Genomic DNA, 21,257 nt, shown 5'->3' with positions numbered 1-21,257 from the left:
TTAGACCTGTACTGTTTTTTTATTTAACAAAATAGGTACCAAAGGGTATCATAAAAGATATCGTAACAGCGCTACAGTTCTTTTAGAGTACCTTCACATCGGCCTCAATAAGTGCTTGTTTTGTGTTTCAGTGTTTATTCATAAACACTGAAATGCTGGCTAGGAATGTCTGTCATAAAAGGCCACATTAGCCCTCACAGCACACGTTTCTATCGTGTCGGCCAGATATCCTTGAAGTATCGCAGCCGCATTTTATCGCCAAGGTAAATGATCGGTTAGTTACTCCACATACACAATTGATTGATGCTACAAGCAGTGTATTTGGCCACGATTTTGTAAGTTTTCTTGAAGGTGCGTTCTGCGTGCTTCGTGCCGATAACAACGTACTGTCGCAAGAAAACATTGTGGACGATGCCTGCAGAGCAATAGCTAAATTTTATCGAATTGAAGGTAAACAACAGAACTCTGAGTGCTGCATTGTGGTTCTTGCGCAGGAAACTTTTCTTGTGCCTTCGCAGTTGGAAATTTCAAGCATTACCCATGACAGAGCTCGGTGTTATTATTTAGTTTCAGGGCGCGGTCTAGAAACTTTTCTCTCCCACTGAAGGTTAGCATGCATCATCCAGCGAACTTACCGCGCCTAGATTAAAGATGCCGCCAACAGGACCGATGGCCTCGGCTTCTTTCATGATTTGCAGAGAGCCATTCAGCGTGGAGGCATCGCTTTTGCTCACAAGGACGTTGGCACCTGCTTCGCGCCAACGATGGAGGCAAAGACGCTGGTAACCTGTGTGCACTCCGGAACGCGTCGTCAACACCAGCTTCCTACATCCCCGGTTCACCATCCACTCCGCGAGCTCCAAGCCGAAACCCCCCAGGCCTCCAACGACAACGTACGACTTCCGTTCGTAGAATCGGGCGCGCGCGGTGGCCTTCACGGTAACTGGCGTGGCAGGTGCTTCCAGCGGCTGCGCTTCTTCAGGACGGATCTGCAAGCATTCGATTTTTATGAATAGATTTGCGGCAGCAAAGCGCTCGAATATCTGTTTGAGTGCTCATGGCTACGAGCTTGAGCGCATACTGCTAACAAATTCGACCATTAATTTCAGAGCGCCGTCTCAGCTCATACACGGCTGCATGGAAGGGTAGTTGAACTTTACTAAATAAGTAAACAAGCTCCGTAACACACATGAATACTGGTTATGGTTGTTGCAGCTTCTCTTCAGGCTATATAGAGTTGAAGTTGTCCTATACGTCCATACTGACACTGCCAGAGCGCTGTGGAGCGACCACATTAATACGGCTTTGGTCACAGAGTAAATGACATGATACGCCAAACCCGCCTTGGTTGCTCAGTGGCTATGGTCTTGGGCTGCTGAGCACGAGGTCGCGGGATCGAATCCCGGCCATGGCGGCCGCATTTCGATGGCGAGGAAATGCGAAAACACCCGTGCCCTTAGATTTAGGTGCACGTTAAAGAACCCCGGGTGGTCGAAATTTCCGGAGTCCTCCACTACGGCGTGCCTCATAATCAGAAAGTGGTTTTGACACGTAAAACCCCCTGATTTAATTTAATTAATGATACGCCAACTATGGTATGCCATACAGATAAACTATCTACCCGCTACTGGGATTGCTGTGGTAACTGATATCTCTAAAACCTCGTCTGCCAGAATCGTTGCCACAACACGTCACTTATTCAATGGTACAACTTCGTAGTACCTTTACAGTGCCAATTCATGGATATTGCTTTATATTCAGTCAATGCCTAATTGAATTTAAATAAAGAAGTGTGCTTCCTATACTTAAGGCAAGTAGATTAGAATTGATTGATGTCAGAGTTGGAATAGATACATGCCTGGATGTTGAATGGGCACCAGTCCGAGTTTGGGGCCTCGAGTTACTATCTAACTACTACCTATAGTAAACAGTAATTTAATCCTTGCATGGATTGAGGCCGATTTAAACTCGGTGACGGCATGTGATGGTTGATAATGTATGTTCTGAACCGGGCGCACCTTAAATCGAACACCTGACTCGTCTCTTGCGCGTGTGTTTTTCTTATGTTTAGTAGAAATACCACTGAAGATATACCTGAGAAAAATACTATTTGCAGATAACTGTATTGCATACCTCAGAACGGGTAGCTTAAATAGCCACAGTTTCTTCAAGAACACCGTATCATTTAAATAAGGTGTAAAACGCGGCCGACGAAAATAATTACAACAAAATGAGTTACGATGACATTGACTACGACGCGAACAATACTGGTGTTCTGATCTTCTAAGTTCTGCTGAAATTTAGGTAGCCTAAAGAAATAGGAGTACCTAGGCACCACTGCAACGTCAGACCTTCGATGGAATGAACATATACCGGAAAGTGCGAAGGCAATGAGGAAGCTATTTATGGGGGACTCTACTACAGCTCCGAAAAAGTATTGTCAATTTTTGAACACATTTTGAGCCCCATAGCGATAAAGTTAACAATGGGCCTTTTTGTTGACTTCCGCAAGGCCCTTGATTTGCTTAACTACACCATCTTTCCACATAAAATTGATCATTATAGTATCCAGTGCCTATCAGTTGACCTCATACACTAGTTTCTGAGTAACCACAAGCAAGCGTTCTCTCTTTGACAACTTTCTATCTTGCTTGTAGCTGATTCGTTGTGGAGTTCGCCAGAGTAGTTTCATAGGTCCTATTATGTTTAATGTCTACCCTAACAACGTTGTGAATAATTCAGACAAGGTGTCTGACATGTTGTATCCAGATGACACTAGCATCTTTCTCAGTGGCTTCTGCAGTGAATAAATATTGTGAATATAGTGAATAAATATTTCTAAAGGAAAACCACTGTTCACCGCCTTGCATGAATGGTACATAGCAGACGGACTTAGTATTGACTCCAGGAAGACTAGAAGTGTTATCTTCCGTGCATTGAACAAATGGTCACTGTAGATAACAAACTTGTACTTCATAACGACGAAATATAAGTTTTTGTTAGCGTTAAATCATTAGGAGTGGTCGTCGATTCTCACATGAGATGGAGTGAGCACACTTCACATCTAACAGGCAAATTATTTACTTCCATTGCTCTTTTATTTAAATGCGGCTTTTAAATTCCCACCAGAATTAAAGCTTACAATGCATCATGCCATATTTCATACCTACATTAACAATTGCCACCTTGTCTGGGGTAGCACATGTAAGAATAACACCACGCGCATTCCTCTTCACTTCAGTGTTAACACTGTAGAAGAAAGCAATAGGAATTATTGCTTACACAGCACACACACAAAGTCTATTATTGCCATACAGTGTCTGACGCACAGATGTCACTTTTGAGTACTGTCTACTTTATAACGTACGATTTTCTCCGCAGTGCGCTTGGGATTTGAATAAAATATCGCCAAGCTAAAGCCTAGGGAGTAGGGTGTGGCAATACGATGTGCAGAGGAGTTTGCCCCGTGCGAGGACCAAATATGCGAAGCAAATTTATTGTTTAGTCTCCCTAATGCTTAAAACATAGGGTCATCCCATGCAAAATTAGGCAGTGTATTATGAACCATCGCCGATATAGCTGAACAGATTTACGCAAGTCTATGGAAGCTCAAAACGCGATCTACTTGATTATTTTTGCTACCAAATATTTTATCGCCCAATGGTGAGAGTTTATTGTTCTTGTACAGCGAAGCTTGAGAGCACCAATGAACATATTTGCGCAAACTTGTCTGAGTAATCGAGTGGTGCAGATTGTGCTTACGGCAAGTCAATGATGCGTTGTGTGTGCCAAAATTCTCAATTTTTGAAATATTTGAACACTTCAATTGCTTCTGGCAACAGCAAAATTCAGTGAAATTGCTAAGCTTGGTTTTTTTCTCGAAACATCGAAAAATCGAGAAGGCACGAGTAAAGTATATTATAGCAGCCCCGTCAACATACTACAGGTGAAAAATACCTAACCTAAACTGTTAAAGATTTTGCAGGCTGCATAGAAAAAATTGTAACGTTCTATATTTTGCAGAAAGCTTGGTATTCAAGGTAAAAAAAATGCTCTGGTGGTCCGCTTAAAAATATATGAGAAACATAATTAGGTAACCTTAAGTGCATAATAAGTATGGTGGAAATCACGAAAAAAAAGTACCATTTAAACGTTTTTTTTTAATTTTAATAGGTGGATGACCTGGAAAACATAGATACCCTATGCAAACTTGCTGTCCAGCAAAGACAGACTGGTAGCAAAATTTAGCCCGTGAACCTATTCAGCAAACAATGATTGGCATTTTTGTTTTATGAAAACCAAGGCAAGCGATTTCTTGCGTCAGATCCATGACTCATTTCCTTTCTTTTGCATTGATAAGAAAAGTGCATGCCAACCACGTTTCTATGCCCAATGGCTGGATCGTTCACCTGCTACACTCCCAACACAAACCGCATTGCATTACAGCATGCCTCTGTTCACAATTAAATGCAGACGATCACACGGTTTTCTTTTCGTCTGTGTTATAGGCGATGCTATCTTTTTTCGTCGGCATCCCAGGCCAGCAAGCCTGGGCTGCGCAGCGCCGGCATGATTGCTCAAAGCAGCTTTTCTCGCGTCAGACAAAAAGCCTGTGCTGACACGAAAACCCAGAAAATTTTCTTTTGCGCTGAAAAATATCTTTTTTTTCTATATTCCTACATCAATAGTGTACACGCAGGGCCATCTTATGATGTAGCGCATATATTTTTAGCTAACCACCAAGGCAACTTCTTTGACCTTGAATGCGGAGTTTTTCCAAAAAAATAGATATATACGATTTCTACCATGCGATCTGCTAAACCTTTTACACTTTAAATATTTTTCAGCTGTAATATCTTGACTAGGCTAAGAATATATGGTTTTGTTCTGTCTTCTCAACATTTCTGGATTCCAACAAAGAAATAACATTGCCCTTTTACTCGTTTTTCCTGTTGCCAGAAGCAACCGATGCAGAAATATTTGAAAAATAAACAATTTGGCAGTCACATTGCACTATTGGCTTGTCATACACAAAATCTAAACGACTCGATTACACAATAAACCTTCGTAAAAAAAAATGTTTGGTACTCTGTAGCTCAGGCAGATAACAACAATAAATTCCGAAAAAAAAATGCGAGATATATTTTGGCAGTAGAAATGAACGTAGAGAGCAAGTTTTTATTTCAGTAGACCTGTGCTAAATACTTCAGCTATATCTGTAATCGTCGAAAAAACGCTTGTTCATTTAGCGTAGAATAACGCTAAAAAAAGAATACAAACATTCTTACATCTCTTTGAAAACACTTCAAACTTCACTTTCTTCAGAGGGCAGCATAACTAGTGCTGTGTAGTGCGACATTATTTATCATCATTATTTCCCTAACAATAGTAGTTTGATATCGTAGTGTAATAATATATTCGTTTACCAATTCACTAACATTTATTATTGATAAAATTAGGTTCCTCTTTGGCTACATAAATATTCTGATATATTTTTCGCTCACTCTGTATAACACGCCAATGGGGATTTATTTTACGCCATGGATAGAGAACTAATTCTTTTTCTTAAAAGTACTGCTGTGCTTTGCGGCTTTTTTCCCTCCCTGTTGTCGGGCCTTGGAACACTTTCAAGCCATGTTCGTGGCTTTAATTATAGTCGATTTACATGTACTATCATGTATCACATGCGAATGAGTCATATTTGAAATTCAAGTGCTTTCAAACATTTGTACGCCCGATTTGGAGTATGAGTCAATTGTTTGGTACCATATACGCAAGAAAATGTTACAGAAGCTGCACAAAGAAATAGCTAGGTTTATACACAATTCATGCAGCACACGTATAGCCGTGAGCCCCTTCATAATAAAGGCTGACTTGGTCTGTTTACAGGCACGGTTAGCGTGAGATTGACTAAAATATATACATTTACTGTTGCAGCCTAAGCTGTGTATAAATGAAAAAAGAACGCAGCTGCTCTTACGCGCCCTGTTGGAATCTACATACCGCAAAGTTTACGTGTCAGTGTTCACGCACAACCTTCTATCTGGACCAAGGATGCCTCGAACTCTTGCAATGCTATGCACCTTTGAACGTAATTAGCGTTATAGGGGTTCAAAGAAGGAAGCTGGTTTTCTGCCGCATTTGTTTGGGGCACCCAACGTTCCCTCGGACGTGCAGATGCAACCGTCCACATGGTTGTCAGGAGGTGCAACGCATGCGCAATCTGAAGGCGTCACTTCCGGTGCCCTCTCTACCGTCTCATCAGGGCGCCGCTGCCCCCTCGCCCTCTCCACCAATGGCCAACGACCCACAGGCGCCGCCTGGCTTCCGCCCCAACATTTCAGCTCTGCAGGAGAGGTAGTGTACGCTATCAATCTTAGGTGGCGCTGTAATCGCGCAGCCGTGTGACAGCTATTTGAGGAGACGGCAGCAGCAGGGCGACAGCCACAGTGAGCAAGTGAGACGCAGCCGTTTGCAAAAAAAAGCTTCGTTTTAACGTACATAGAGCTAGCCAGCAGTAGGTCAACACGATTGCACTATACCGGGTGTACCAGTTAACATGGACAAAAATTTTTTGTAACACTTGAGCTTTAGAGAAATATTACCGACTACATAGTAGCGGCGGTCTTGTGTACTTGCAGCCAGTATATTTTTCATCAAAAGGTATAAATTATTTATTGATAGTATTTAGTGCATTCTTCAAATATTGCTCGAATCGCAAACATTGTAATTAAAGTTGTACGTTACCTTAAATAACCTCCGAATCAAGCGTTTATTTAGTGCTGAAGTGTGCGTCGTTGTTTTTTCTAAGGTAAAATAAAACCCGTGAAAAACGCCAAATATGAAATAGATGCGCGCTCACGAGCATCTATTGAAAGCAAGTTTTGAAAGATATACGGCTGGATTCGTTTATCGCCGCATCGTACAAGGCTTTGTAATCCAGCATGGTTCGAGGGGTTTCGCGACCTAACTAGGGCGGTGCGATTAGCATTAGCATTTGCGGACGCAATAATGTTGTGCTCGATCATGAGACATTCGGGATAACTTTAACCTTCGCGTATCATGAAACAAAGCTACAAAAGAAATTCAACAAATGTTAACGAAACATTGTGCAAACGAGCATGAAAAAAAGAAAACAGGCAGCTCTCTGAAGAACAGAAAATAGCTACTGAGGAGTTTATTTAAATAAAGAAAAATAACCCAGAAGTGCGAAAGGCGTCTGAGCCGCCCACACACACACACAAAACAAAAAAAAAAAAACATCCACAGGTGCGACTGGTTCAGCCATTCGCCCTATCTGTCCCTTGAACTCCGGAAAAGAGGCAAAACGAAGCAGTTTTTACCTATTTCTGTCTTTGTCGCAAGCTTTTTTATGTAAGGTGATGTCATGAAGGTGCTTTAAACATTCACGTTTTACACCAATTTTGACCAGTTATGTTCCACTGCCACTTATAGCACGTGCTGAAACATGTCACCATCTGAAGCAATACAGTGCTTGCTTCTTTCCAACACTTGTGCTGTCGCAGCATTCACCAATGCCGTTAGAATCTCGCGGTAGACTCTGCTACGAATTGTCTTTAAGGCATACGGTGTGGTAGTTTCGCTGCTATGCACGCGATATTCCACGTAACCCCAAATAAGTCCAGCGGTGTCATGTACGGCGACCTTGCAGGCCAGGGCACAGATGCGGTGCGGCAAATCCACTTTCTAGGAAAAAGCGTGTCGAGCCACGCTCGACACGCAGGAGCACCATCGTGTTCAAACCAGATGTTCCGAAGGTTCGCCGCAGAACGTCGCAACAGATCGTTCACGGGACACTCGAGCATATCGTTGACGTAGCGTTGCGGCATTCGTGTGTCGTCAAAAAAGACGGGTCCGATGATGTTGGATAAAGAATTCCGCAGCGCACGTTAAACGACCACTAGTATTGGTGTCGTGTTCGTGCCAGTCAGTGGGAATTCCTATCACTCCAGTAGTGCAGGTTGTGATGACTAACTTGTGCCTTTATGGAGGAATTAGCCTCATCCATTCAAACACGCGAGTGAGAGAGTCCGGTTCTTCACATTTCTGGAAAATTCAATTGGCAAAGTCAAGTCTGTTTTCAAAATTTTGATCTTCAAGGTGTTGATGAAGATGCATATGGTATGGGCTCATCGGAACTTGTTTTTTCTTTTTTAGATCCTTCACACTAACGACCTTGAGGTTCCTGCCTCCGCACTGGCGTCGCGCATACTACCATGAGGGTGAGCAGCAAACAACGCCAGAACATCGGTTTCCGCTTCTTGAACTACCGCTGCAGTCCTGTATCGCTTTCTTATGAAACTACCCGTCTCGCAAAGGACTTCCTACGTTCTCAGTATTGTAGACGGACTAGGGCTTCCTTCACAATGCCACATGCAAAATAGTGCAGCTGTCTTCCTCTAGCCGCTGTGCGCCGCCTCTAGAGCAAGGATCATTCTAGCCTTCTGATCATTCGCGATAGACCTGACTGTCTTCTTGAAGATCAAGTCAATTGCGTGGTACTGTTGAGATCTCCCGTTATTAGGCAGTTTTGGTTTACCGTGTGCAGCGAAACGTAAATGCATTACGTACGTGAAGCGATAGCGTTGTCATCCCTGCGCATGCTCTGAGCGTTATTGAGATTCTGTGGTTTACGTGCGCTATGATAACATACGTTATATGGCGAGTTTAACGTTGAAAATGTTTACGGACGCAAAGAAATAACGTTTTCCAACATAGCGGTGCTCATGGATCCAGCTTCAGCGTGAATTCTCGCGGTAGCTAAACTCTCACTCGCGTTTATCGCCAGTAACTATTCGGATGAGCTTCCGCTTGCTCTAAAGTCACCTGAAACGTTAGTTATCAGCGCGTAGTGCGTCCAGTTTCTGAGACCGTTCGGCGATTCTGGCACCCGCGCAGGCCCTACAAGACGCATCCGCATAGCAACAGGACGGTTGTTAATGGATTGTCTTCGCTTGGATACCTATGGCACGAGGCACCGGACAACGCCCCCTTTTATAACGTCTTCCTTGTGTTTGCGTTCCCGTACGATAAACTAAAAGCCTTGAAACGACGCTCACCATGACGTCCGGCAAAAGTGCTTACGTTTACCGTACGTAAGGCGACAAAATCTATTCTAAAACTGGCTATAAAATACGCAATGACACGTCAAGCAAAAACGATCTCCGTAATAGACAAGAGCGTATGCTGGCCGTATAGATCCGCCAAAACCCATTAGATGGATATAGCCTGCGCAAGGTTTTTTTCTATTGATAAAGGGAACAAGGAAGGAAGGAAGGAAAAAGTGAAGAAGGAAAGGCAGGGAGATTAACCAGTTTAGCTCAAGCGGTTTGCTACCCTATACACCGGAGCGGGATGGGGGGGATGAAAGATGGGGAAGAGAGAGAGAAAGAGTGAAGAGCCCATAGCACAGCACACACATCGTCAGTTTCAGACCGTCACTCTTGCATATGTCATTTGTTACTATAAAATCTTCAAGTGTTTGTCCCCTAGTGTCACTTGTTATGCTACCCCATAACGTGTTATGTGCGTTAAAATCACGCGTTTTTAAGAAAGGTTCAGATAGCTGGCTTAAAATTGGTTCTAGGTCTCTCACAGTAAAATGTGAATGTGGCGGAATGTATATCGAGCATATGGTGATGGTTTTGTGAGCTAAAACGGTGACAGCAACGGCTTCTATGTGAGTGTTAATGGGAACTTCTCTAGCTGCAATACCGCTCTGCAGAACAATGGCTACGCCACCCGAGAGCCGATTCGCCTGACTACGGTCGCGCCGTACAACAGTGAAGCCTTTTAAAATATTTTTGTGCTTTTCGCCTAAGTTTGTTTCTTGTAAGCACAAGGCCACAGGAGAGAAGTTACTTAACATAGGTGACATTCCTATCACAACCGCTTGTCCAAGCCAGTCTCTTTCAAAAACCGAAGTAGTCTCTTCGTCGCCTTTAGCTGCGATGTCTTTTGTCGGCGACATGTGAAAATCGGTTAAACTGACAATAGGCTATTGTCAAGGTGCGCTAGAACCGACGCCAGGTACTGTCTGTGAACGTTATATTCAGGACAGTCGCACAGAATGTGTTCTAGCTTCTCCTCGCAAAGACAGGCATTGCCGAGAGCGTTGTCGCCCCTTCCAATGCGAAATGAGTAAGATTTCGCGAATGAAACCCCTAGCCATAAGCGATAAAGCAGAGTGGCCTCTCTTCGGTGGAGTCCAGTTAGCATACAAAAGGGATCAAAACCAACCTGCGTTCCGGGCGCGCCTATCTGCAGAACAAGATGAGGGCTCAAAATTAGTGCCAAATGCACCGTCAGGGTTTCCCGGATTCTTTGAAAAAAAGAACAGCCAGGCACACTTCAGCACGAAATAAATGCTTGATTCGGAGGCTATTTAAGGTGCCCTACAACTTTGTAACTGACATGTTTGCCATTGAAACAATAATTGAAAAGTTGGATCATTAAAAGCAATTAAATAATTAATACTTCGTTATAAAAAAAATATACTGGCTGTAATACACATGACTACAGCTACTATGCAGTCGGTCCAATTTCTCTAGACCTCTTGGGCTTTTTTGTTATGCTTGGTCCAACTTAATTGTGTAACTCGGTATAAAACATTCGAATTACTTTTCCTGCCGAATTGCGGTAATCAAGAACGCTTCTAAGGAGGTTCCGAAAATAGAATAGTTTTCTATATAGTCTTGCGGAAAGCTCAACGTCACATACCTTCATAGATACTTTCAAACTGTATTTATCAACTTTATTGTCTTGAAGTAATATTACTAATAGGCTAACCGTTGTGTCTTTTTCTGCCACTTGCTCTGTTTTCTGTTCGTGCCACTCTGCCAGACCTTTCCGTATCTTTGTGTTCTCCCTACTTTATTGGTTACGTAGTGCAGTGCTTTCTAATGGTCTTGATCTTTCTAATTATGTATGAAATATTAATTTTTGAGCCGTCCCTTCCTCATAGCCTATAATAGGCTGGCAGAAGGTAACCAGCAAACGATTTTTTATGTACTTTATTAAAATTAAATTATTGGGTTTTACGTACCGAATCCACGAAATTATTATGAGGCACGCTGCAGCGGCAGAGTCAAGAAATTTGGACCACCTGGGGTTCATTAACGTGAACCTAAATATAAGTACACGGGTGTTGTCGCATTTCGCTCGCATCAAAATGCGGCGGTCGTGGCCGGCATTGGATCACGCGACCTTGTGCTTAGTAGCCTAACACCATAGTCACTCAGCAGCTACGGCAGTTTCTGATGGACTTTATCGTAACCATAAAATATTACCTGCTTTATCACTGATCTGAAGCTCTTAGCATGTGAATCTGATATGAAATCTGACAAATGCAAGTTAACGAAGAATAGAAAAGTGCTCGAAGTAGTAGCGTTTAATTGAAGCAGGATTCCTTTACAATAAAAGGGGCGTCTTAAGGGTAATGTGTTGTGAGCTAATCTGATGAAATATTTTATGTGATGCTAATCTTGAAGGTAATTCTCAAACGAGCTTCTCTATTTCATCCGACATCGAATTTGTCAATTTAGCAGCTGCTAGGGATCAGTGGACCATGAGCTATCTAGTGATACAATGAAGATAGTTGAGAGCTTTTGGTTCAAGCAAATAATCAAATAAATATATATGGACTGCGTCTTTCTGCTTTACACGATAGTAGAAAATGTCCATTATTGCGGTCGAATGTTTAACACGCAAATGAGCAAGCCTGAACTACACAAGCTCAAAAAGCATAAGAATTGGAGAGAGAGAGAGAGAAACTTTATTGCAAATGTAAAGATTTGAAGGAGGGGTGGTCGGAGCCTCTCAGTCCAGGGCCCCACTGGCCTCTGCCGCCTGCCTGACCTGGCTAATTAAGGACTTTTGTCCTGCCAGGTCGGAGCGGGCGAGCTGTGCCTCCCACTGCTCCATTGTCCTACTGGTATTTAGCCTATGAGGGTGCTTAGTGCACTCCCAGGTTATGTGTATTAGGGTAGGTATGCCACCGCACCAAGGACAGTTGGCCCTATAACGAGTGGGATACATGGCGTTTAGCAATTTTAAATGGGGGAACACCCCGGTCTGTATTTTACGCCAATCGGCGGCCTCTTCCCCGTTAAGTTGTGGGTGGGGCGGCGGGTATTTTCTGCGGACTCCACGCTGATGAGCAAGGATGTCTTTGGCATTTAAATATTTAAAATAAGAATTGGAAGATTCCATCCACGGCACACAATGGTATATGTAGCAACAGTATCAACTACCCAAAAAAAAAATATCTTGCCTAGATATCTTTGGATCTGTTGACTCAATATAGAGAAACTATTGTCTAACATCTCCATTACGTAAGAAAACAGCTCTTTTAGCAACACACCAAAGGCAGCGAAACAAACACTGTCTCATGCATGAGGCGATGCTCCAGGGTACCGATAGGTCTGAATCACATACGATGGAAAAATCAAATGTTGGCTTTAATGTTACGAAACTGCACACTTCGAAGTGCAGCGCTTGCTTATCGTCCCTGTCTATTTCGCGAGGACAAGCATTCAAAATGCACCCAAGCTCATGAGGGGCGGCGTTGTGATGGGATACGGATTAACTTCGGCAACATGGCCTTTGCATTTCATTTCCTTTGAGCTTTATTTTCTAGAAAAATACACGTTTCTGTTAGAAATACCTGGGCGAAAAGATTTGTTTAGACAGCTTGACTGGGCCCGGGCAACCTGGGAACTCGTAGCAATGGTGGCATTCAGGAAATGAAGCAGATTAAAAATGAAACATAGACATTAATAACACATACAAGTGACGTGCACAAATTCTTGTACATATAGTTACAAATATACTAACACTCGCACATATCATATATAAACAAATAAACTGATTACACTTGAACAGCGCGCAGATGCACCTACTATAAGAATTTATAACATATCTATTTCCAAAATATAGGAAATAGGTTTAGTTGCGGTTGAACATAAAACCAGTTGCACAGTTTGCATACAGTCGACACACGACCACTTTTCCATGTCGTCTTCATCGAAATGCGGCGTCCACAGCTGGGCTCGAACCCATGACCTCGTTGCTAAGCAGCGCAACGCTACAGCCACTGAGGTACCGCGGCGGGTAAGTCAGCCATGATAGTAAGGTTATCTGTTGGCCTGATACACATCGAAAGAGACAAAACGTGCAGCTCCCAGCAGCCTCGCCTCAATCGATTCATTTTCCCTGATATTCCGATACTTGACTGTGCAGCGTCTTGTTAGTGAATTTCCTGAATGTATAAGTTCACTGTTTTTTGTAGCTAATTGAGTTCAAAATTTAAAGAAGTTATAAGGGACCCTGGTTCCTGCTAAAGCCCTTACATTGACCAAAAGACACTGCTGCTAAGAAGTCGTACAGATGTTAGATAAATATGGTTTTACTAGGGCAATGACGCCCATATGTTTTGCAAATATATACTTATTCCGTCCTAATTCACTTTGTCATTCAAAACAATGCAATGAAGCTCAAAACTTTCGCTCACCTGTAGCACAACCTTTCCCATGTGCTTTCCTGCGGCCATGAACCTAAAGGCCTCGTCGGCTTGGTCGCTCTTGAATTGAACGGTATTCAGCGGTCGCACAACGCCGGCTGCAATACCGTCACGGAGGAGTTTCATAACCTCACGTCTCTTCTCCACGACGAAGCGGTTGTCTCCATGCAGAGACTCCAGCGTTACACCGAGGAATGTGACACTCCTGAGGAACACCGACATGCCCAGAGGCGAGTCCTTGGACAAGTCAAACTTTCCAATCTCCAGGAAGCGCCCGTGTTCCGCTAGACAGCGTACACTGGCTTGGAGCTTCGCTTCGGACAGCGAATTGAGCACGAGGTCCACACCTAGATGGGTGGATGAAACGGGCTGGCAAATCCTAGCTCTATGGTCGTAGTTTCGTGTGCAGGTAATCGAGACCAACTACCAATTCAGGCAATTTTAGAACAACTGAATGTTTGACTGCCATAGCGAACTAAGCCGTACAATGAAATAGATACTTGTAAATGCATTTAAATAAATATTACTTGTGTGGTTTAACATGTTTATGTAGTGTTATGCTTAATCCGAATTTTCATTCCCAACTATTGTTTCGAAAGGCACTTTTGTATTGATTTTCAGCAGGGTCATTTATTACTTCTCGTAACTCTTCAAAGAAATAAAATGCTGAATGTAAGCAAAAACGATTTGCTTACCAGCATTTTACCCATAGAAATATTCTTCTTTATCGCTGACAAATAAATGAACAGTCATGGCGTACATAGAGATGCGCGCACTTTCATTTATCGCCACAAATGTGCCCTATATATTACATAAATAACTGACATTTGTGAGTGCTGCAAACGTGATTTCACTAAGCGAACGTTGAGAGGCAAGCTGGTCGCGCACCTGAAAAATTATACTGCTACAAGGGCATCCACGGCTTAGAATGAAGCTGTTTTCCAATCGTACAGAATTAAATTCACTCTCGAATAGGGTTTCCGCTTACTTATTTTTGCACAGAACATTACGTTCCATGTTGCTATTTAGTGGAGATACCGGTAGCATTACCCACTTAGATGCCCCTCGCGGTGTTGCCAATTACATGAATAAATGTGGTGCTCCTTACGCAAAACACTATGGTGAATTGTGCAGCATAATTTGATAGGGAAGTATAGTACACGTTACGAGATCCATCCTATGCCAGTGGTATTTGACAAATAGGCAGCACGGTATTATCAAAATGGACAGGAGACGTTAGACACAGTTTAATTCAAACATACTAAAACTGCGCTCGTTGTTGCTATAAGGTAGTCCTTTTACGATTGCTGATACTTCAGAAGTTTTCCTCGACATGGTAGATCCTCTAATACAATTAATCAGTGCATTTTAGTGTAGTACACTCGGTAATTGTGAGTCATGCTTTAGACTTGGCAACATTAGGCCGTAAATATCTTTTCGTTGCCTGTGCGCGTTGGACTTAGGTTCGAAAAATTATTATAGAAAGAAGGGAAGCTCATTCCATAATTTGTAAAACTCATTTACGGCTCATTTCGTTGTGCCGTGTGGTAGCCTGTAGCCCTTACCTCGGCCATCAGTTTCTCGGAGGATGTGTTCTTCAAAGGAAAGGTCGCGCGAGTTTGCGATGTGTCTGTCTTCGAGCTGTGGGAAGCGGCGCTTGAGGAAATCTCGCTTCTCTTGGGAACCTGTAGAGACAGGAACTGCTCACTAACCGGCGAGAACGGAGGTTGTGCGCAGTGAGCGTAAAAAAAACTAACAAGGTAAATTTCACAGACAATGGAAGTAGACCAGAGGATCGACAGATGTATAACCTGCACGTGAGTTGCCTTTCCAGAAAAGAACCGCGCGACTACCTGGGAATTTTTATTCCATATTAAAAAAATATACGGTGATGGTCGTCTTCCTTATTTGCTGTTTTGTTTTACTGTAGTGCAGCGGTAATAGCTTATGCACCTAAATACTTTTATTTGCTGCCCGTACTTCAGTAATAGAGTAACAGTTGCAGCCAGCTCCTATGGCGAATGGAATTATGAAGTTTATGTAACAAAACTACGATTATGATTATGATCTGATTATGAGGCAGCCGTAGTGGACGACTGCGGAATAATTCGGACCGCCTAGGATGCTAGCCCTTAAGGCGCGTGTGTGTCCTCAACATATGTATAAAAATATCACCCATCACCGTATGCTAAGCGGCGAGTCAGAAATAAAAAAAAAAATAGTTACTGTATCTATACAACCAGAGGTGACTCAGCCAGCAATTATGTGCAATAACCATTAAAATGGCGCATCTAAAATGCACCGATAGGAGCAGTGAGGACTCGATAAGATGGTTTATGTTAGGTGTGAAGCTAATGGAATGAAAGAAAATAATTTCTAGTAGGGCAATATTCTACGTTTAAGCGCAATAATAGCCCTGGTGGTGACAAAACATCATCCTAAACTCTATTCTGTCTCTGATACTGTGAAAACATTAGCGTTATATTCGACTGGCCACTTTACACTACAAATGCACTTCGTTGATATTCAGCTCGAGCGCAAAGCGTCGGAGCGTTTTCACCCAATCTCGATGGTAGCAAGGCCGAGAATCAGAGTCCCGCTAATATAGTGGTGAAACTTCCGTTGTTGGCGCTACGTCTTTTGCGTCTGATGTGTTTTACATCGAAGCTGCTTACTGCTAGGGTTCCTTGCATTTTTGTTTTGATCCAACAAACAAAATATGTGGCGGCAAAACTATCATCATCAGCAATGGCTCGTGCCAGTTCTAACGCGTTTGTCGTGTCGTCGTCGTCACCTTAGACAGAGAGCTCCGATGCCAGTCATCATGCTTGCCTTCCCATACTGGCCCTCTCTTTGCGAAGGCGCTAACAGCGCGGTCGGACTGCCAGTGGAACGGTGATTTCGGTCTCAAATTCGTTGCCTCAATATATCGCGAAATGTAAGCACGAATGTATATAAGGAATGCATACCATGAATGAACGCGGATTTTTAAAAATAATTGTGTGTGCGTACCTTTCGTCACGATGCCCACCGATCAAGAGAATAACTGTGTTCGCACCTTCGTGAAAAAACTCTGTGTTGCATCTTTTTAGTTTGGTACACAGCTTCGCTGGTCATCCGCCCTTACAGAGTGGAATGGCTCATGAGTTGTATGCAAATAAGCAGCCTTCCGATACCTTCTTCCCGCCTCGTACAGATCGGCCGCCAAACGTCAAGTAGACACGCCTCCTTCTGGCTCGATTGAAATTACAGTGGCGTGTGCGTCGGCGCAATCCGAGTCGGAGCACCATAGTAACCAGTTGCATATACCATTATTATGTTCTACGCGTCGCGTACCGCTGAACCATGGCTGGTCCACATGACTTGCGATGCGTCAGTAACGATGAGAGGGTTTTGAGTGTTCCGTAAGTAGATACACCGCTACTCAAGCTGCACGACGGACTGATTCGCGCTGAAATTTTGGGCTGTGGCAGAATATAACTTTAACTGTTACCACTGCTTTGGGTAACATATTTTTGCTGTGTGTGCAGTGAATCGAAAGTGCGCATCGCCTGCTAATCTACTGCGGAAGAAACAGTGAACTCCCGCAAACGTTGTAATAACCTGAGTCCACTGCGGAAACTGAAATTTTCTAAAACTAAGCCGCCAACGAGCCTGCAGTTTATTAGGACCAGACGCGTATACCTGTCGTGCCTATTTAGTTTATATTTCCAACTGTAGTGCAGAGCGGCTGTGCTATCGACTCCATTTGTTCGCTTCGACACCCGAACGATCACTGCGTCTTATCTGTCCAGCTTACACCAGAGTTACGCACTTACCGACGGTAGTGAAGACGGTGCACCCCATTGCCAATGCAATAGAGATAGCTGCCTGCCCGACACCACCACTTCCAGAGTGAACGAGCAGCGATTCTCCTGGACGCATATTTCCGCGCACAAGCAGAGCGAGGTAGGCAGTCATGTAGACTACAGGGACAGTTGAGGCCTCCTCGAGGGTCCAGGCTTCAGGTACCTCCAAAAGATATTCTGTAAATGCCGACACAACTGTGGACATGCCCTGGCTTTCCACAAAGCCCATGACTCGACGACCTTGGGGGTCACGTCCTGAGAACTCTAGACCCAGAAGACACTCGTAGTCGGCTTGGTTACCTGCGGATAAAGAGTACAAAACAATGCCGAGTTGTTCAATTATAGACAGTAAACAGTAAAGGCACGTGGGGAACGATCGCACGTCTTCGCATTACACGTGCGATGCGTGTAGCGAAGATGTGGGATCGTTCCCCACCTGCGATAAATTCTTTTTCATGCAGATTCATTGCCATTAATTTATTATTTCTTCAATTCAATCACTAAGTACCAGTTATTTCCCTGTGTTGCTCTTGGTGTCGTTGTTTGTTGGTTTGTTATGATATCATTAATAAAAATCGGGCCCCTCGGTTAAGCCCCTTTCTTGTCGTTCATTACAGAACGAGGTTCTTGAATCCGGCAACATTGATGCCTTCAGGTAGCATGTGTGGGTTTATTGACCAGTTGCCTTCACCCAAAAAGATCACGTACTCGTGACGCCTGCGACAGAAAAGATGTTCCACGTCCGCCGCCAAGGTTCGTGAGTGGTGGCGCTTTGTTTTCTTTGCGGTGCGTGAGTGGTGGCGCTTTGTTTGTTTTGACTTTGTTTTCACAGTGTTAGTTTAAAGAGTACGAAGAACGCTTCACGATTTTTATCCTCAAAGTCCTGCGTTGTCTTTGCCCTTACCGCAAATTAAGTGTGCAGACTAAATTTGCTGACAAGCCAGAGCCAATACAGCGGCCCAGGCACCTTCCTCGTTCGCTCGCTTGTTGGCTTCAGACAAACACCGCTGATTTCGCGAGCCGGCCAGTCACGCTTGCACATAAAAGCTCGGCACTTGTTACACCCTTGTAAAACAAGAAGGCGAAAGCGTGCTGAACATTTCCTTGCACATGGAGTTATACTATCGCGGTTAGACTTCATTGTAAGACATATTGGTTGTACATTAAGCTATACAACAGAGGCTAGACTACTCGCTAGGCGTAACGAGCCGCAATGTCAAGTACAAGTTCGCATTAAGCCGACCTCCTCAGTACGGCGCAGCGGCAGGCGCTTCTTTCTCAGTGGCGTATTTCCGCGGCCGTCCTCGCGAGCGACAAGAACATGCACGCTCCCCCATCGTTCGCCGCCGACAACCTCCGCCGCCGCTTCCACTGTGACGTCATGGGCAGAGCGCGCGCACCCGCTTTTCTGCGCAACAACAGCTGCCAGGTGCGACAGCAATTACTAAACTTCAACGCGCTCAATTTATATACTCATGCCGCGGCGCCACTTGTCCGCACTGACACGAGCGCCGCCCTATGATGGTTGCACTGTTAACGAGATGACTACGATGTGACGTGTGCAATCAGGCACGCGCTGGGCAAACCATTTAGTAATCTATAACCGTGGAGCCGCCCTGGCTTCTCGACGGAGGTTTGAGTTTTTCACAGCGCCACATACGACAGCTAGTTAACAGATTCATCTATTTTCGAGGTGTATCACACCTGTATCTGAGGGCTGTTTGTCAAGTTTGACTAGGGACAGCATTACCCAATCTAGTAGTAGCATCGGAAAGTATGCCAGGAGGACTCGTTGGATGTCTTAAACAGGTCTACCTGTCGTGCATTTTCCTGCAGGCCCGTTTTTCATAAATATCTATGTCATGTGGTCTTACCTGTACCTTCGTATAGAATACTTCTGTGCAAGATCATGTTTAAATGCTCATCATCGGGTTAAAAGCATGAATGTACCACGAGAGATTACAAGATTTTTCTACAAATTACGTAGAAATATGTTAAATGCGAAGATTTATATGGAGGAAATTGAATTTTTTGTACCGTCGGGGACTCACTGTTTCATTGCCGGAAGCCAGAAACGATCGGCGTGAATTTCTAGATTGTCGTGAAGCACTTTTTTTTTTTTTGGGGGGGGGGGGATATCTCACAACGTACCATAAAGAATTACCTACCTGTGGACGCTTTCGGCGTAAGATTTTTGCCATTTAAAAATGAGGGTGGTATTTTGTTTGACCTCATTATGCTCTAGGGCCTCCGTAGCATTCTGCGATCTTTGATGGCATTTCAGACCGCTGACATAGACGTGAAGCCGATAAGGCTATATTTCAAGGAAAGCATCTATATCATCACCACCACTATCATCATCATCATCATCATCATCATCATCATCATATTCACGTCCACTGCAGGACGAAGGCGATCTCCCTGCGATCTCCAATTACCCCTGTCCTGCGCCAACCGACTCCAAATAGCACCAGCAAATTTCCTAATTTCGTCACTCCATCTAGTCTTCCGCCGTCCTCTACTGCGCTTCCCTTCTCTTGGTACCCATTCTGTTACCCTAATGGTCCAATGGTTATCTAGTCTGCGCATTACGTGACCTGCCCAGCGCCATTTTTTTCTCTTAATGTCTATTAGAATATCGCTATGCCCGTTTGCTCTCTGATCCAAACTGCTCTCTTTCTGTCTCTTAAAGTTATGCCTAGCATTCTTCGTTCCGTCGCTCTTTGCGCGGTCCTTAACTTGTTCTCAAGATTCTTTGTCAGCACAAGCAGAAAATAACGAAATTTTGTAGGACCAGTCTCGAGGAGATGGCCTTATCGTGCGATGTCGTTAATATTCGTGCATATTTAAGAATGTTTCAATCTGAGGGGATCACTCAGGCTCTGAAGCTTGAGATCGATACTCAGCTATAGATGCTTTGCTTTGCTTTAGGCTGACAAAGCATATGTAGCTGAGCATCAATTTCAAACCTCAGAGCCTGAGTGACTCCCTAAGATTGAAACATTCTTAAACATTCACGAATAATAATGGCATCGCAGGATAAGGCCATCTCCTCGAGACTGGTTCCAGCAATTTTTGTTATTTTCTGTTTGTGCTGTTCAATGTGGCAATAAAGAAGAACAAGATCAGCTGTGGCTTCAGGGAAGCGTGCTCGTCTTCCACCCCGGAAGCCCGGGTTCCATTACCACGTAGGCCGAAATGCACCTCATTTTCTTTTCAAAACCACTTATTTACTTTGTTTGCAGGAACCTCTGTGAAAAATATGACCTCAATCCGTGCATTTCTTACGTGTTTTTGCTCTTTGCGGCGCCGGCAATCTTTCGTCACGGCGCAGTTTCGCGAATGACACAGCCAACCTTAAGGCCTTCGCCTCAATACAGGAGCTTAGTGGGTGCACTGACGCTTGCGACGTGTGCAGGAAAAATTTTGTTCTATCAAATTGGGTATCGGAACAGGTGATAACCGGGTACACAAATGCTTTTTTTCTTCTACTCTCTGGCACAGGTTAGTTATGTTAAAGTCAAGTTCCTTTATTAAAGACACAACAACGCTTCCCACATTTGAAAAGAAAGTTTACTTTCGAGGTTTAACCAGAGGCAGGGCCCACTAAAGGCACACAATGAATACCTCCTTAGCGTCAAATTTCTCCATTTCCAAGTTTACGCAGTATTTGTTTCTCGATTATGTTTGCGGGAGGAAAAACAGTTTTCTAAAAAAGTTTGTTGATTTGTTTAAACATGAAACACTATAGACGATCATGCTACAATATTATTGTTGCTAGCTTTGAACTTAAAGAAGAATAACCACAAAGGGGTGCATGTCAGCGCCACTGTTGACAAAATTTAGGGCAAAGGCCGCCGGTATGAACC

At 43.7% G+C, this 21,257-nt stretch overlaps 1 protein-coding gene across 1 annotated transcript in view; it reads right to left on the bottom strand.

The window, feature by feature from the left end:
* LOC126524387 (fatty acid synthase-like) overlaps positions 1 to 21,257 on the bottom strand; it is a 270,389-nt gene that overhangs the window by 46,411 nt on the left and 202,721 nt on the right. Inside the window, exons 18-21 of the mRNA XM_055067059.2 lie at positions 17,359 to 17,688; positions 15,106 to 15,225; positions 13,532 to 13,887; positions 636 to 989 (exon numbers count right to left, since the gene is read on the bottom strand). Coding sequence (XP_054923034.2) covers positions 636 to 989; positions 13,532 to 13,887; positions 15,106 to 15,225; positions 17,359 to 17,688 — 1,160 coding nt within the window. The remainder of the gene's footprint in view (positions 1 to 635; positions 990 to 13,531; positions 13,888 to 15,105; positions 15,226 to 17,358; positions 17,689 to 21,257) is intronic.

The sequence above is a fragment of the Dermacentor andersoni genome, chromosome 3 (assembly GCF_023375885.2).
Source record: "Dermacentor andersoni chromosome 3, qqDerAnde1_hic_scaffold, whole genome shotgun sequence".
In the NCBI taxonomy this organism is placed as follows: Eukaryota; Metazoa; Arthropoda; class Arachnida; order Ixodida; family Ixodidae; genus Dermacentor; species Dermacentor andersoni.
This window is presented reverse-complemented; position numbering and strand designations above follow the sequence as displayed.